The 17,518-nt window shown below is 36.7% G+C and overlaps 2 protein-coding genes and 1 long non-coding RNA gene across 3 annotated transcripts; 2 read left to right on the top strand and 1 right to left on the bottom strand.

The window, feature by feature from the left end:
• Window positions 1-800: 800 nt before the first annotated feature.
• On the top strand, window positions 801-5,285 carry LOC126598753 (peroxisome biogenesis protein 3-2-like). The gene is made up of 7 exons (XM_050265111.1): window positions 801-1,116; window positions 1,530-1,694; window positions 1,803-1,993; window positions 2,117-2,247; window positions 3,778-3,905; window positions 4,243-4,470; window positions 4,776-5,285. Exons 1-7 carry the CDS (start codon window positions 1,103-1,105, stop codon window positions 5,023-5,025), a joined length of 1,107 nt encoding a protein of 368 aa, XP_050121068.1. The 5' UTR covers window positions 801-1,102; the 3' UTR covers window positions 5,026-5,285.
• Window positions 5,286-7,641: 2,356 nt separating this feature from the next.
• On the top strand, window positions 7,642-10,551 carry LOC126598755 (pre-mRNA-splicing factor SPF27 homolog). The gene is made up of 7 exons (XM_050265113.1): window positions 7,642-7,979; window positions 8,078-8,253; window positions 8,764-8,847; window positions 9,353-9,422; window positions 9,512-9,645; window positions 9,730-9,788; window positions 10,348-10,551. Exons 1-6 carry the CDS (start codon window positions 7,722-7,724, stop codon window positions 9,782-9,784), a joined length of 777 nt encoding a protein of 258 aa, XP_050121070.1. The 5' UTR covers window positions 7,642-7,721; the 3' UTR covers window positions 9,785-9,788; window positions 10,348-10,551.
• A 521-nt stretch (window positions 10,552-11,072) lies between these two features.
• On the bottom strand, window positions 11,073-12,316 carry LOC126598756 (uncharacterized). The gene is made up of 2 exons (XR_007614954.1): window positions 11,987-12,316; window positions 11,073-11,356 (listed from the first exon to the last, which is right to left on the bottom strand). It is a non-coding gene; the product is annotated as an uncharacterized LOC126598756 (long non-coding RNA).
• Between the last annotated feature and the right edge of the window lie 5,202 nt (window positions 12,317-17,518).

Raw genomic sequence — 17,518 nt, 5'->3', positions numbered from 1 at the left:
GAGTGTATGGGCTTGGGTTGCTTTAAGTTGGTGACCCGGCCCGGAATAGTTGAGGCCTAGTGACAAACTTTGGGTCTACTTTTGAAGCCCAATTAGATTGTAAAGTTGGGCCTTGTACTGCCAATTAGATTGGAGATAGGTAAGGACAGTACGCATGTCGATTGTCTTGCACTTGAGTTTGAATTATATTGAGCTTTCGACCTAATGATACGTGAATCCAAGTTCGAATCACCCTACTCCGTTACTAAGAAATACTTTTTTTGGTTAAAAAAGTGGGGCTAAACGCTAACAAATAAAATAAAAATGGCTTAAAAACTTTGAGTTTTAAAGATAATGACAAAATAAATGGTAAAGTAAATAATGCCATGATTGATTTTTTAATATAAAATTTTAATTTTTCATTAAAGTGAACAGTATCGAAAAATTTTCGTTAAAATTCCCCTAAAAAAAACTACATCAAAACAGCTCGAGTTCTTGCAATACGAATTATGTCCATAAAGGCGAGCTTGAGCTTGACGTGAGGAGGTCAACTCTTCTTAAGAAAGTCTCGACATCCCATAACCAAAGCACTCAAAGGTTACCACTTAGTCACTTACCAATGTCAATGTAATTATAGTTTAGCTCACGTTACCAGTGAGAAATGTTGACGTTCCATAACCACAATACTCAAAAGATGATTACTCATAAGAAAAATTAATTTTCAAAACATATCGTGTGAAATACGAATTTGAAATCATCAACTGCTGCCCTTGTGCTGGTTTTTTACCGAATTAGCAACATGCGGTATAGTGGTTAGAAGAAAGTAAAAGTTAAATCACGACCAATTGATATCTCCGTCCCCAGAACGCCTTCCCTTTCCCCACTTGCCTAAAAACTTTCAAAATCCTCCGAAACTCGATTCCCCTTGCGTGAAGAAGAACCGCCGTGGCAATTCACTGCGGGCGGGTTTTCCAAACACCGCTTGCGGCTCCGCCCGAGAAACCACCGCTTCAAATTTCTATCTTTTCCATTTTCCGCTCGGAATTATCTTCTTTCAGTCTATCTTCCTCGGAAGAACTTCACTGCTCACTGATGGAGGTTTGCCTCTCATAGCACCAAAAAGATGCTTTCTTTAAGGTCAGTTCTTCAAATTTGCCGCGTTTTGTCATCTGGGTAACTGTTGTTTGCCACTGATTTGCTTCAATTGTTCGTTTATTTGAGATTTTCTTTGTTTTCTCTATTGGGTTCTTACATTTTATTGATAAATTTTTATAGTAGTGAGTTAATGACTTGTCCTTTGCTTTAATAATTGTTTGAATTTTGAGAACTTTAACGAAAAATATCGTTACTGTTTATTTTATTTAAAAATTATATCTTTACACTAAAAGAATCAATCATGTTCCATTCACTTTAGTTTTTATTTTGTGAATATCGTTTTTTCAAATTATTTTCATTAGTTTTTCTTTAAATTTTCAATTTGGTAGCAATTGAATCTTGTATGATCACCCCCACGTTTGATTTTCGTTTTTCGTGTGCCGGTTTGATACTAGGGGATTTTGGAGAAGGCATAAGAGGAAGATTGTTGTTGCAACTGGTGTTTTAGGAAGTGGGTATCTTCTGTATACATTATACAATGCTCACAGACAAAAGCTTGCTGACATGGAGACTGAACTCGAGCAAGAGCGAGAGAAAAACGATGAGCTCATCAAGGCTCAGTTAAGAGAGATTCCATTTCATTTTGTGTACTTGTATATTTTGTTGTCGATTCTTTAACCGCTCATTAGTTGGTTTCTAACGATATTGTTTTATGGTTGTGTTCATAGAATGCAGGCCCATTTTGAGAACATACAAAGAATTGCTGATACAACTACACTGCCTCATGCTATGCACTATTTAAATAGTCGGATAGCTGAAGAGTTGGACCTTTCTCACCTTACCGAGAGGTTAATGCAAGTGAAGGGGCAACCGACATCTCAAGAGAAACTTGAGTTATGGGATAGACTGAAAATTCTAAGTACGATTCTGTCATTCCTTGTTAATATTTCAATACCATAGTTTATGACTTCTCTTTGATTTGACTAACATAAAGATATTTATAGTCAGCTCACCTTGTACTAGCATTCTTGTATTTCTGCAGGTTTCACGAGAATGGTGTTGTCTCTGTGGACGATGACGATCCTTAGCTTATATATTAGAGTTCAAGTCAATATATTAGGGAGACATTTATATATTGATACTGCACGTGGTCTTGGAAGCTCTCTTTTAATTGTAAGAACTATTTCCTTTCCCTCTTTATGCCAAAGGTTTCTACTCAATAGTTAGTTCAGCAGAATTGATGATTTTGGTGGGATTGTGTTGCAATACCAATCTATACAGCATTATTCTAAGCTTAAGTAGTCCAGCTGCAGCTGATTTTTTTACTTGCAAATTGTTGATTTATTTGTTCTGCAATGTATTGATGTGCCTTTATTATGTATGATGAAACATCCTTGCCGAGTTTTAGGGGGGTGTATTCAATTAGGATTTTGAGGGATTTTAATTCTTTTAATGAATCTAGGGGTATTCAATCAGGAATTTAAGTAATTCTCTGAAATTCAATGTGTATTCAATCAGGATTTTAAGATAGTTTATGAAAATCCTTAGAAATCCGGGTGTATTCAATTAGAATTTTAAAGAAGTTTATAACATTCCAAGTGTATTCAATTAGAATTTGATTTTAAAGAATTTGAGAAAGTTGAGGAATTAGAGGGAATTGGAGAGATTTCGTAGTGTATTTTGAGCATCCACAAATCTCACCTCCCCCAAGATATTTTGAGGGAATTGAATCAAAATTTTACATGGAATCTCTACAAATCAATTAAACTCCATAAAAATCCATGGATTTATAAATCCATTAAAATCTCTCAAATTCTCAATTGAATACACCCTCCTTAGATTTTGTTAAGCAATCCTTAAAGGTGCAATTAATTAGTATGACTTGTGAACTTTGACTTTCTGAAAATGTATTGCTGGGAAAAGTAGCCTGAAAGTGTGCATAAACTTGTGAAATGTTACTAAACTTGGATACTGACGTGTAGAGTATCTGTTTCTTCTATGTTCATTTGAAGGCTATCCTATCACCAAATTTTTTGTTTCAAGGATTGTATACGATATAAACTTATTCAAAGTATAGTTTTTTTAAGAGTTATCATTTATCAGATATGGCATCAGTTTCGAATGTCGCTTGTAAGAAGGTTTCATTTAGGATTAGGGATGTCTAGTATTTTGAAATGACAACTAGGGTGGTGGTTGAGTGACCTTATCTTCACTGTTGTTGAGGAGATGTTGTTTTAGTGTCGGAGAACACCTCAGTAGAATAAGTATATATGTTATTGTTTTAGTGTTGAAGGATACCTCAGTAGAATAAGTATAGTGAAGTCTACACACATAATTCTATTTGAAGGGGTGGGATGCATTTCTGAGCAGTGGGGCAGGCTGGATATCAATGGAACAGGTGAGATATGAGTGACAGGAGTGGTGCATGGTTAATATATTCAGAGATCAAGTTCCTATTACGCTGCTTGTCAAATATTAATATTATAGCTGATTGCTGCTTGGTGGCACTCTGATTGATGCTTTCTCGCTAAAAGTATCGTTACTTTTGGTCATTTTACCTACGACACGTAATAGACATTAGTGTTGATTTGCAATACCACTCACATCAGGCATGCTATGAAGTGCACTTTTGACAATACTATTGGTTTTGACGTGTCACTTTTAACTTATCTGAGTGCAATATAATTGTTATTATGTTAACAGGAGGATGCTGACCTCATTCATAGGGATGACCAGCAGAAGTTTCTCGCAAGTTCTGATTATCTCCCCAGTAATGCCTTGCCTGCTTTAATTTCAAATATCCAGGCAGCAGCAACAGAAGTTCTTAATGGGTAAATCTTTGCCTGACCAACTATTAGCATGTTGTATATTTGTCTGAAAATCAAGGGTGGGTTAATGCCATGTTCTATGACACGATGTCCAGGATTTCGATCTATTGTCAATAAATATTTAATACTCGAAACTGCCATTAGTTTATCACTGCCCCCAAGTTTAACATTCTAGACCAACTTCAATCTCTTATAGCACCGCGCCACATAGAAGCTGAGGGACCTATATTGGCTGAAGTAGCAAACTTCTGCTGAAAGAATGTAGCTTAACTCTGCCAGCCAAACTTACTTGTTGACTATTAGAGGTCCTAGTAAATAGTTGGACGCTTTTCATGTGCAGAATGCAGCTGAAGGATTCCTTCAACACCACAATTCTTCGTGCAACTATCATAGAAATACTTGAAAAGTTCATGACCACAGGAGAGCCCTATCACTGGGTGAACTACTTGATGTCTGAGGATGCTCGTTGGCATGAACTAGCCACAGCCTTTGGCGATGATAACACACCTCTTCCAGATGTCACCAAATTTGACCAACTTATGTTGGAGACACGAGCAGTAATATCAAGGTATGTCTGCGATGTTAGGGTTGCAACTTATGCTTATTCAAAAGTAACATCAATTGCACAACTCCTTAGCATGGAATTGCAAGTTGCAGATACAACTCCGATTCATTTTGGTGCAAATCTCAACATTACCGACCATAGTAATACAGATTTTGGTGTTACTTAATTCTACCGTGCAACTTTATCTTCTTGTTATTCCTCGAAGGATCTTCCTGACATGCCACCTTTTTCTTTGGTAGTTTTTCGTTCCACTAATTGGAAGGCGAAATTCGGAAGTCACTCAAATCTTTTCTGTCTCCTCTTTGCAGTGCTGAATTCGGGAGTGTCGCTGAGACAGCATTGAGAGCAGTGGTGGATACCGTAATAGAAGATATGAGTGCTCAACCTGGAGGAGGCAGTCTAAAGTCGGGAATTCAACTTGCCAAAGTTTTAGCACGGGTTGCACAGACGGGTCCTGCTCTCCTCGAAGAATCAAGCAAGTTCATCCGGATCATTCTAAATGTACCACAAGTTGAGCTCTTTTTCACTCTCATCTACTCAAACATGCAAATCTCATAGGGTACAGACCACAATTTCAGAATTTCTGTTTTTTAAGTAGATTTTTGTTGCGTTACGATCAAAGCCAGCAGCGGAAGAACGTGCTGATGATTTAGGGGTGTTCAAGTTATCAAAATTCAAAAGTTTGAAAGGAATAATAGAGAGATGAGGAATGTTTCAGTGCAACTCTTCTACCATTTCTAATTCCACATCTCAAATATTTGTTGTTCTGTAATAATCTTTTATATCATGTAAAATGGTCAATGCCATATGCTTGCTTATTGACTGAACCTGATGATATATCAAAAAGATATGAAGCGCTTTTGGGAAGAAAAAAAAAAAAATTGGGTTCCAAAAGCACTTGGAAGTGTTTTTTTGTAGGAAGCACGTCAAAGTAATTTTTCAAGTTTTCCTTGCAATTTTACTAAGGATTGGTCCCAAAAATATCTACTTAATTTTTTTATCAGGTACTTCTTAAAAAGCAAAACTTTGCCTGCGCCAGTTTGAAAAATGCTTGTTTTTCAAAAGCACTTTTATTTATCAATGTTTTTTGTTGAAAAAACTCTCATAGCAGAAGCACATTGAGAAAACAGTATCAAAAGTGTTGTTGTTAGTTTATCGAAAAGCAATTTTATCCCAAAAATGATCATCTTTGGATACCTTTTACTAAATTCATCAATCAATTCGGATCCTTGAAATTTGATCCAACGGTTACAAACAGAGAGTCCTTTTAAAAGTTATAATAACTTTAGTCGTTGAATTAAATTTCAAGGATTCGGATTAAGTGATTAGATGAATTTGATGGAATGATTCCGGAAATGATCCCTTTCGTATCCCCTCTGAAATCTTCCAAACATGCCTGCAGACCGTATCTACTTAAAATTTAGGGTAAAAGACTGTTTACTACCCTTATGTTTCGTGGTTTTCAACATTTAGTACATTAAGTTTTTTTCGTCCCAGAGTCTACCTAAAGTGTTAATTTTGGGACAGTCTCATACATCCGTTAGTCAAACGGTTAATTCTCCCGTTAAGTGATGACGTGGCGCCCATGTGGACAATGACTGGACGCCACGTGTCATTAAAAATATTAAAATAATTAATTAAATTAAAAAAAAATCCCCAGATCCCCTTTGTCTTCCCCACCCCGATCCCCTTCCCTTCTCCCTTTGCACCTCTGCACATCCGCTCACCCTCACTCTCCACTCTCACTCCCCAGATCCATCTGCACCTTTGCACATCCATCCTTCCCTCATACCTCGCCGACCTCCTTGTTCTTTCTCCACCCAACTCGCCAATGAATTCCCCACAAAACCCACCTCTCTAAATCCCCAGAATCCAATCCAGGAATCGTTTTTGAATCCGGGTTTTCTCCCAAAAGAACCGGCGTGCTCGCCCTCGGATAATAAACCACCTCAAACGGCTAGTCATTCACCGCCATAGTCGCCGCCTCAACTACACTCTCAGGCCTCACTCTCCCCTTCCCTCTCATATTCCCATTGGGGCTCAAACCCCCACCCCCATTTCTCATCTTGTTATCCTCCTCTCTCAGAAACACACAGAACCTGCCGTAAGGCAGAACACAACCTCTAGAGTCGTCGTCGCTGTTGTGGCTGTTGTTCCATCCAGAAGCCACTTCATTTCCTCCACCGCCGTCTAATCCCCTATTCGCTGTCCGAATCCCAACACAGAGATCGCCATTTTCGGCTCTCAGAAACACAATGGAGTCTCCAGCCACCAATTTCTTATGGTTCACAAATGTTCTCCACCCAGCAGGCAACAAATGCCACCGCAGCGTCCCTCTGTAAATGTGCCTGAACTTTCATACCTCGTCGTGGACGTCCTTCGCGATCATCGTCTGCACCGACGGGTCCGCCGAGTAATCCAACTTTGGAAAAATGGTCTCGGCGCAGTACCTGGGGACAGAGAACCGGCTGCCATTGTTGGCGTCGTATTGGGTCAGTGTCTTGGCAAAAGACGCCAGCTTTTCCTGATTTTTCGACCCATATGCCTCCGTATCCCCGTCTTCCGCGACAAAGGTTCAATTTTGATTCCAACCCCAAAGATTTATGCTTTCTTTAATTTCAGATGGATCTTCACAAAGGGAAATGGGGTCGAGATGGTGGTGGGGGGGTATCGGAGCTATGGAGGACTAGGCCAATGCAAAGGGAAAGGGAGAAAAAACGCAACAATCTCCGATCTTCCATGGATTATGTGTTTGAGAGTTTGAGTTTGAGGGAGGGGGAATGATGGATGGATGTGCAAATGTGTAGAGGTGCAGAGGGAGAAGAGAGGGGAGTCGGGGTGGGGAAGACAAAGGGGATATGGGGAATTTTTTTTCTTACTTTTATTTAATTTTTTTAATATTTTTAATAACATGTGGCGCCCAATCATTGTCCACATGGGCGCCACGTCATCACTTAACGCGAGAATTAACAGTTTGACTAACGGATGTATGAGACTGTCTCAAAATTAACACTTTAGGTATGATTTTGGGACGAAAAAAACTTGATGTACTAAATGTTGAAAATCACGAGATATGAGGGTAGTAAACAGTCTTTTACCCTAAAATTTATGCTTTGGAGACCCAACTAAAAACAGGTCGGGCTTAAACGCTGCGTTTAAGTGACAATTCAATTCAATTCACAAACACAAACCCCCAAGATTTAACACTCTCTGTCTCTGAAGCTCACACTCAGTGACGACCTCGGCGGACAACTATGGCGGACACCAACGGCAACGGCGGCAGCCATGACGTTCTGATGCTGGAAGCTCCGCCGCCGGAAGGTCCGGCATGGCCAGGACCTCTAACCAACGCTGAAACCATTGACGCCTTGCCCTACATCGACGACGACTACGCCAACCCCGACGTCAAGCGCGAGGTCGACCGCATGGTGGAGGAGGAGTTGCGGCGCAGCGCCAAGAAGCCCGTCGATTTCCTCAAGGAGTTGCCGCCTCTTCCCAAGCCCAAATTCAAGGTCAGTCCCCAAATTCCTAGGGTGTCTCTTTCTAAGGGACTGTTTGGTTGCGGAGTTAAGGAATTTTTTGCGCCTGATTTGTAAAGTTTGGATTGCAGGATCATCCGATGCTGGCTAGGGAGTACGAACGGGTGAGAGCATCGAGGCCTCCGGTGGCGATTGATTTTTCGAGAGACAAAGTGGAGCCGCCGCCGGTGAATAAAATGAATGATGAAACTGCTTGGAAGCTTGCTCTCCAAAAAGCTCAGTGCTCTCTGCAGCACCAAGCCGTCAGGTAATCTATACATACAGATGCGTATATATGTATATGTAAGAGTAAATTGTAACAACGTTCAACTTTAATCAAATTGGAACAATAGTCCCTCAACTAAAAATTCATTACCGTTGGTCCTCAACTCATCAAAATATGTCTTTTTCGTCAACTTCGTTAGAATTTTGATAAAATGAGTTATGTTGGAATGATCATTACTACAATTGGGTCCCTCAACTCGTCAAAACGTGTAGCTATGGTTATTTTCGTCAATTTTGTTATAATTTTGTCAAAATAAGTTATGTTGGAAGGACCATTGCTACAATTGAGTTAAAGTTGAGAGTTTGGTTAAAGTTGAGGGACCAATGGTAATGAATTTTTATTTAAAGAATCATAGTTGCACGTTTTGATAAGTTAAAGAAGCAATGGTAATGGATTTTGAGTTAAGGACCATTGCTATAATTTACTCTATATGTAAATGTCTATATATGTGTGTGCGTGCGGCTGGTGATGAAACGAGTGGTTGATTTTCAGGTTGGAGAATTTGGAGCTGATTGACAAGTATGGTCCTGATGCCTGGATTCAGAACAACAATAGATTGCAATCGATTTTGTCGAGGTTTGTTTGTCGCATTTCATTTGAAAGCTGCAATATTTAGAGTACACTTCTTTGTTAATTAACTCAGTCTGAGATTTTGCACCCCCCATAAACATGACACAGCATATACATAATTCTCGCACATGTACTTATGCACGTACACATCTTTGATGGTATGCATATTACCAATTAAATTTTAAACGCACATGTGGTTTATCGAATGTGTTCAACCGCCTGAATTGTCTGCAGTTAGACGTTCTGTGTAAATATGTGAGGTGGTGCCAACCGCGAAACTGCTATGCAAAATGCATTCTGAAATGTTGCATGACATACTTAATTTTGTGTTTAAGATCGATATTCTCTTACTTTCCCAGACCGTATCAGTGTTGTTGGGGTGAGCTTGTCTCACTTCCATATTACAATTCAAAATCCGAATTTTCATGTGCAATAACTGCTAATTCTATGAAAAATGGATTTGATAATGGTTGACGTAATGTATTGCGTGTTATGTGTTTATATTTTTCAGGATGCAGAAATTAGCTCAGGAGCAATATCAAAATATCGAAACAGTGAATCGTGAAAGGAAACATCATCAGGTGATTTAAACCTATTTACCTGCCGACCTTGTACTTTTATGATGCTATGCTACCTTGATCTGATAAGTTTACTTCTTCATTGATGACAGCAAACCACTGCGTATGAGCTTAATGCTCTGGCTGCTCAATGGAAGGAGCTCTGTCAGAAGAATATAGAAATTCAATCTGCCTGTGTTAAACTTGAAAACCATCTTGAAGAATTAAGGAGGGAAGCGGCCAAAAGGTAATCCACCTTTTCCTATCTGGTGTGTTTTCTCTGGCATTCATTTTGCTAGCTTGACCACTAACTAGTTGTTACTCACTTCAGAGGCTGGACCTTGGATGCCAATGCAGTAAATGGTTCTTTATTGACTGCCGAATGAGAAGGTATGCTTTTACGGCTAATGTCATTTGGTTTAGCGTTGATGCTACAGCTCTATTATATTCTTTTAAAGGAAAATTAATTAAAATAGCTTGATAACTTTGAGTTTTAACGATAAGGACAAAATAAAGGGTAAAGTGAATAGTATCAGGATTGATTTTTTAGTGTAAAAATATGGTTTTTCATTAAAGTGAACAGTTCCGGTAGCTTTTCATTAAAGTTTCTTTTAAAGCCTATTATGATTTGCTTCATGGAATTAGTATCAGGTAGCTATCAAAACCAGCGTTGATTAAAAGGAAAATTAATGAAAAAAATTTGAAATTTTTGAGTTTTAACGATAAGGACAAAATAAAGGATAAAGTAAATAGTACCAAGATTGATTTTTTAGTGTAAAAATATAATTTTTCATTAAAGTGAACATTACAGAGAGCTTTTCGTTAAAGTTCACTTGATCAAAAGCTAGGTTTTGTCACTTCTGCCCTAGAATATGCGATGATCAATTTTTGGATGTGATTATGGAGTATTAGCGTTGCGGTGTTATGTAACCCTGGGCTTTGTAAACAGGATTTGGATGAAGACCCGGCAGAGATCGTGATACGGGAATATTAGCGTTGATTCAACAACTATCATAGCGTGCAGATGGATTGATCTTTGTTGCCCTTTTGATGAGTGGTCGTTTTGCCCCTGTTCCACGAGTTGAATCCAATTGTAATTGATGATCGCACATGTTTTCAGTTGGTATCAATGGAATGAAACCGCTTTTAACTATGTTCCCAGCAGCATAATACAATCATCAACCATTTTTTCCCAGGAGGATGAGAATTCTGAAAATCCTGAAAATCCTTCAATCACATTCGTTCATCCTCTTATATCGTGCGATACAATAACAGATGTAATTGAAAGATTCTTGTAATCCTTACAATGAGAATCCGACAAAGATCCTCTCTCCATTTTTTAGGACAATACCCAAATTATTAAGATCAAGAAATCTAAACAACTTTCTCGTTCATCGGTAAAGATTTGATTCTTGATACGTTGCGTTTTTAAATTAAAGTAATTATCGTTTGAATATAAACATCGAGTCGAATCTATGAGAAAATTGAAGTTGACCAATCCAACTGCCATAGCTTTACACATTGCAGATCGAAAGTTTTAGGTTTGGCGTTCAAGCAAAAATTTATCCGAAATAATTTTCGCACACCATTTTTCAATCTTGTTTACTGGGGTTTATATCGAACGTTTGTATTGAATAAATTAAAGAAAAATCGAGAACTAGAATAAACAAGATGTCCAGAACGAGAAAATGGGTAGACATAAATTATGTAACAACTACATTGAGAAACAGCATCCGTTAAAAGCAACTCAATTAACACTAGTTAAGCCCAAAAAAGAGGAAAATTAATCTGTTAGCAGATATACACACATATACGGGATTTTGGTTGACGCCAGGATTCTTCGCTGTTGGATTCTTGACTTCGCATCTAGCGCTCGATCTAATGAGTCATGAAATACATAGATCGATTCTATCAATCCATGTAAAGTTCAGTGGGACAGCAGAAGCAGGAAGGACTTCCTGAAACAGCAACATATATGTATCTGTCTGGAGGTTAAGCCAGTAATTAAGCATGAAGAAAAATAAAAAATCAACAAGGTAGAAGATGACCAGTAGAGAATATACAGTTAAAAGTTTCACGGAAGTGAGAGAGAGAGAGACGGAGAGAGAGGTGTAGAGCTCCCTTCAATCCAAAAAAAGAGGCAGCGTACAGGTAATGCAGCTCCTGAGATATGCAAGCCACAAGCCTATCATCCTTCTGATCGCATCTGATCTGATCTGCGATATAGGATATATAGGACTCTGGGATCCATAGCTCAGCAGCTCTATCCACCCAGCATCACCTTCTTTTGGACTTCAAGGAGCTCCACTCCTTAACCCTACCCACATACATACATATATATATATATAGCTACCTCACCGAATACTGCTGAAAAACCCTAGATAGCATGTAACATCCAAAAACTCTGAGAAACTTGCAAGGAAGAAGATTAAAATCATCAAAAACGAAAGTATGTATACACACACACACATACAGGCATCAAGAAATCAAAACCCTAAACGAAAATATGTACTTCCAGGTAATTAGAGCCAAATCATGTAGTTAATTTTCAGACCACATATATATATAGTTAGATCCATGCATCGAACCTTTATCGCTCGAAACCCCAGATGTTTTCCACTGAAATAAATCTATCTCAAAGATCCAAAGAACCACAGAGAGAAAGTTATATAACTATAAACCTACCCATATATAGTGAACCATACATAAATATATTGTATATATACATAAATATAAAGATTATAAATTAACAGGATGTGGCTTGCTACCAAACATTCAAACCAAACCTCTAAAAAACTGTATAAAATAATGGACGGACTTTGGCTTCAAGCAAAAGCGAAAGCATCAAAAGAGAGAAGAGGGAGGGCAACTTTTATAATTGTTTTAGAAAAGAAACAAATAATGGTGGGATTGGGTCGGCAACACCTTGTATTCCATTCCAGCAGCTATCAACCCAGGTCTCTCTCGGGAACCGGCTTCTGATTAGATTCCCTTTAACACGAATCACGTGCCTATACACTGTTTCCAGAGCCCTCTCCTCGCACTGATCAATTTATCGTTGCTGATTTTGACTGGTGACACTGCTACAGTTCCCAGTAGCCACATCAGATCACATACCCGGAAAAGGCAACGATCTCAAAGCCTTTTATTACGAGTATCATGTCTTTGTAGTTCATCACAGGTTATAGGATCTAGAACACGATATATTTTAAGATATTAACTGTTAGATTTTAATTTTTTATGTTTTTTAATGAATGTTTAATTGTTTAAACATTTAAAACTTGGGAAGTTTAACTAAAAACTTCTGGTACTGTTCGTTTAACGAAAAACCACATATTTAAACTAAAAAGTCAATCTTGGTACTATTCACTTTACCCTTTATTTTATCATTATCATTAAAACTCAAAATTTTCAAGCATTTTTCATTAGTTTTCCTTTAAAACTTTCCATACTTCGGAGTATAGTAAACAATTCACGTTACGCGCGTACTATTATTATATTTTCAAATTATAAGTGAGAGGTCTTAGTTCGAATTTCGTGGATGACAGATTCGATGCCAAATTAGGTTTCTTATTGTGTGAGTTAGTCAAACTCTCTCTTTTCCTAGTGTAAAAATATATATATACTAAAAATAAAAAAATAAAAACAATTCACATTACGTATGTACTGTTACAATATCTCCAAAGGTTTAGACAAATTTCAACTTATATAGTAGATGTTCTGAGCCTTTTCATTATGTTTGCAAAATTAAAATCTGAAGAAAACTTACATGTAACAAGGATATTAAGTGAAGCTATTTTAATGGTTTATGGTTGGTTAGTATTATTTTTCCTAGAGGCAAGTGGATGGTGCGGATCTAATATAAATTTACTATTACTTGCTTAATTTTTGGCTTAATTCCAAATTTCATGTTCTAATCTGTTGTGATATTATAATTAATTTTGTGAAATTAGTTTGAAATTACACTACCACGATCAACGAACGACCATATATTGATCATGTTTGTGACTGTTTTTAACTACTTACAACAATAAAAAGATTAGAAGTGTTTATTGGTCAAAGAAGTAAGCTAATTAAAATGTTAAAAAGGCTTTTGGATCAGAAAAAAAGGATTTTTTTATTAACAAAGGATAAGACGTATTTTAATGCAAAATCATTTTCCTTAACAAAAATTAAGACATGTTGTTTTATACAATGGTGTATTTATGCTAAATAATGCAAGATTAAAGTTAAAAATAAGCAAACATAATTTGATTCCAACTTGCAATTTACAAAAATAAAATTTAAAGTATCTCTAAAAGTGTAAGCAGTTGCAGAATCTTGCCCCAACATTATTTGCTTACTTTTTACATATCATTTAAAATAATTTCGTTTGTAAATGAATGATTAGTTTGTTAAATGTTTTTAAACGACTGAAATTGTTTTAAAAAATATATTTTTAAACTAAATCTTAATAAAAATATAAATTAATTATGAAAAATCACTTGAAGTTCTCTTTAAAAGAAGCACAAGTTTTTTATTTAAAAGCATTTTCAGTCATTTAGAAAAAAAGATTTTGTAGGTTCCAAAAGCACTTGGAATGCTTCTTGCTAAAAGCACCAATTATGGACTCATTTGGATGTATTTTTAAAATAACTAAAAGTGCTTTGAGAAAAAATGTTTTTGAGTTCCAAAAATAGTTAAAGTGTCGGTTATGTGATCCTTCCGATAAGCATTTTAAGTGTTTTTTCAAGATTTACTTGCATCTTTACTAAAGATTAATTCTAAAAAGATTTTCACCAAAAATGTTTTCAGTTATTTTTATTTTAAAATCACATCTAAACGAGCTGTATATGTTTCTTATTAGAAGTACTTCAAGTATTTTTTTCAAATTAACTTACATTTTTATTAAAATTTAGTTCTAAAAGCATTTTACTAAAAACACTCATCAAACGAGATGATATTTTTCAAGAGAAAATTGTCGTGAGAAATTTGTATTGATTTTCAAAACTCGGCTGTACGTTTTTCTAAAGTTGAAAAGAGGAGTTCAGTAAGTCGACCGACACGTGGCAGTGAAGTAGGGGAAAATACAAAAAGTCTGAGGTGAAATGAGTGGTAGCTGTTGAATTAAGATTTCCTTTTGATTAGACAAAAGCGACGTCGATGTGACAATACAGCTCAGCCTCGGGCAGGTGGGACCGACTGCTTTGTGAGCACGCTATCTCTGGTATAGTTTGGTATGTAAACAAGACGAGACGGAACGGACATAGAGTAAAATGCCCTCGGATGTAAACAATGAGGACGAAGAAGGAGACGAATATGTTATAATTTTGTGTTCCACAAATGTGGAACGAGTCGTTCCAGAGGATGAGTCAGAACGAAAATTCACCTAAAATTCGTCCCGTTGAACAACGTGTTCCATCTGTTTTAGGCACATCAAATGTAGGACGGAACGCTTTGTCCCACTCTATTCCGTCCCGTCTCATATCAAACGATACCTATGCTTCCCGTTCGTCTCCCCTGCTTGCGCCCCTACGCCTGTTACCGTGGGCCTCGTTAAGTCCCATTCATGGGCTTGGGTCCGATTTATATATATGCACCCAATTGCTATCTACTTTTGAGCCTGGGCCCCCATCATAGGATTTAAAAAGATATGGCCCATTGAAGAGGCTATCAGAGCAAGGCCTGGTAATCCGAAAAATAAATAATAAATAATCTTAAACCTCTCACTCATTCTATGAATTAAAAAATGGACAAGGATCCCCTTTATAGGATTCGGATGATCAGTCATTCGTGTTCGTTCATTATATATTATACGGTTAGTTTTTATTAGATACTATTTATATTCAATTTTAAATTAAAATTTTAAAATGATTTCTAACCGCACGATGTAGATGAACGGATATGATTGAATAATCATTTGGATCCCCACAAAGAGGATCCAAAAGGATCCTATTCCTTAAAAAATGACCTCACTTTTGCAAGAGGTTTTTTTTTTTTTTTTTTTTTTTTGTAATGATGGGAACAAATCAGTTTATAAAACATATAACTTTGTGTATAATCACACAACGGTGACTATGAGAGACTGAATGTCTATGTGAGTCTTTCTAATATTCGAAAAGTGAAAAAGCGTGGCGAAGTCATTAGATGATCCATTTACATATATAAGGCTTGATTGACTGTACATACTTCGCACGTAGTTAGGTTAGCCTAGAGCAATGTGGTTTTTTATGCACAAAAGTTCATGATGAAATTGTAGCAACGGTCATTTAATTTTAACTAAATTAGAGCAATGGTCTATTAACTAAAAATTTATGACCATTAGTCCCTTAATACATCAAAACGTGCAACTATTGTCCTTTCGTCAACTTTGTTAAAACTTCTGTCAAAATAAGTCACGTGCCACGCACGTAAGGCTGAATCAAGAGGCAAATATAGAAAACAAAATGCAAAAAAAATGTAGCAATGGGCGCTCAACTTTAACCCAATTAGATAAATAGTCCCTCAACTTTAACTCAATTGGAGAAATAATCTCTTAACTTTAATCTAACTGTAGCAATGGTCATTCCGACATGAGTCATTTTGACATAATTCTGATGGAGTTGATAAAAATGACCATATTGCACATTCTGGTGAGTTAAGGGACTAATGAGCATCGATTTTTAGTTAATGGATCATTACTACAATTTTCTCTAAGTTCAAATACCTCTCCAATCATAAAAAGATAAAAAATACCCGTATGACTATTGTTTGTACCATACTTGATCAATCCCGAAACTACTGAGCACCGGTCAACGTTATACCGTCAAGGATCCATAAGAGTTTCCCTCCAACCAAGAGGCCAATCATAGCGCGACATGTGTCGACATCAGAAGCCAATCATAGCGCGACACGTGTCAACATCAAAAGCCAATCACAACACGACATGTGTCAATGTCAAAACAAAGCTAGAAACTCTCTTCTATAAAAGGAAATCATTATCCCACAATATTTCATAATGTCATTTGTACTAAATCATTCACTTGTACTCACTAAGGGGTGGTTTGGGAGTGAGGTGCTTAAAAAAAAGCACCAATGAAAAAAAGCTGTGAGGGTTTTAGGTGTTTGGTAAACTGAAAAAAAAATGGCTTATTTTGGAAGCTGCTGTGAGAATAAGCTGAAATCAAAGGAAAAAGCTGAAGCTGTTATTTGTAGCTTTGGAAAACTGGTTTTTTTTCAAAGCACACGGAGTTACAGTGCTCCTTTAATGAAAATACCCACTATCAGACTGCTTTTTTTTTTCCAAAAGCACTTTTACAAAAAAGTTTGCCAAACTCTCTGCTGATTTATTTCACAGCCGCTTATTCTCACAACACAACCGCTTATTCTCACAGCAGTTTTTTTTCAAAGCACAGCAATACCAAACCAGCCCTAAATGAGAGCTTGAACCTATGTACTTGTGTAAACCTTTTACAATTAATGAGAACTCCTCTACTATGTGGGCCAATCTGGGTGAACCACGTACATCTTGTGTTTGCGTCCATGTCTCTATCCATTTACACACTTATCCACATTAGTAACAGGAGCAATCTAGCGAATGTCACAAACTTAACTCTTTCTGTTGTACCTCCTCACTGATTTTGTGCATCAACAACTATGTTAGATTAGTTAATTCAAATATCGCTTAGATCGGATACTAAACAGTAAGCAAAAACCAACACATATAAATGGATGGTGCTATTAACACGTGTTTTTACTTTTCACAAATTCTTGTTAATTGTTTAATATTAATTTTCTTAATTCATTTGATTCAACAAATTAGAGTGTTGTATTTAATTGGGATTTTGGAGGATTTTAATTATTTTAATGAATTATGAGTATTTAATCAGGATTTTAAGTGATTATCTGAAATTCAATGTGTATTCAATCAGGATTTTAAGATGGTTTATTAAAATCCTTAGAAATCCGGATGTATTCGATTAGAATTTTAAAGAAGTTTATAACATTCCAGGTGTATTCAATTAGAATTAGAATTTAAAGAAAGAGTAAATCGCCAAAATGATCATTCAGATTTGCATAACTTATTATTTTGGTAATTGAGATTCCAAATCCATAAAAGTGGTCACTGAGATTGTCTACCATCAATCATTTTGGTCATTCCG

Source organism: Malus sylvestris, chromosome 14, assembly GCF_916048215.2.
Source record: "Malus sylvestris chromosome 14, drMalSylv7.2, whole genome shotgun sequence".
NCBI classification, from domain to species: Eukaryota; Viridiplantae; Streptophyta; class Magnoliopsida; order Rosales; family Rosaceae; genus Malus; species Malus sylvestris.
Note: the sequence above shows the minus strand (reverse complement) of the source record. Positions and strands in the feature narration are given on the sequence as shown.

Excerpts from the sequence above, each read along its gene's own strand:
- LOC126598753 (XM_050265111.1), top strand. Across the intron at positions 2,248-3,777 it reads TTGGAAGCTCTCTTTTAATT|GAGGATGCTGACCTCATTCA; the intron begins GTAAGAACTATT and ends TTATGTTAACAG. Across the intron at positions 4,471-4,775 it reads ACACGAGCAGTAATATCAAG|TGCTGAATTCGGGAGTGTCG; the intron begins GTATGTCTGCGA and ends TCCTCTTTGCAG.
- LOC126598755 (XM_050265113.1), top strand. The coding sequence starts at position 7,722 with ATGGCGGACACCAACGGCAACGGCGGCAGCCATGACGTTCTGATGCTG. Across the intron at positions 7,980-8,077 it reads TTCCCAAGCCCAAATTCAAG|GATCATCCGATGCTGGCTAG; the intron begins GTCAGTCCCCAA and ends TTTGGATTGCAG. Across the intron at positions 9,423-9,511 it reads GTGAAAGGAAACATCATCAG|CAAACCACTGCGTATGAGCT; the intron begins GTGATTTAAACC and ends CATTGATGACAG.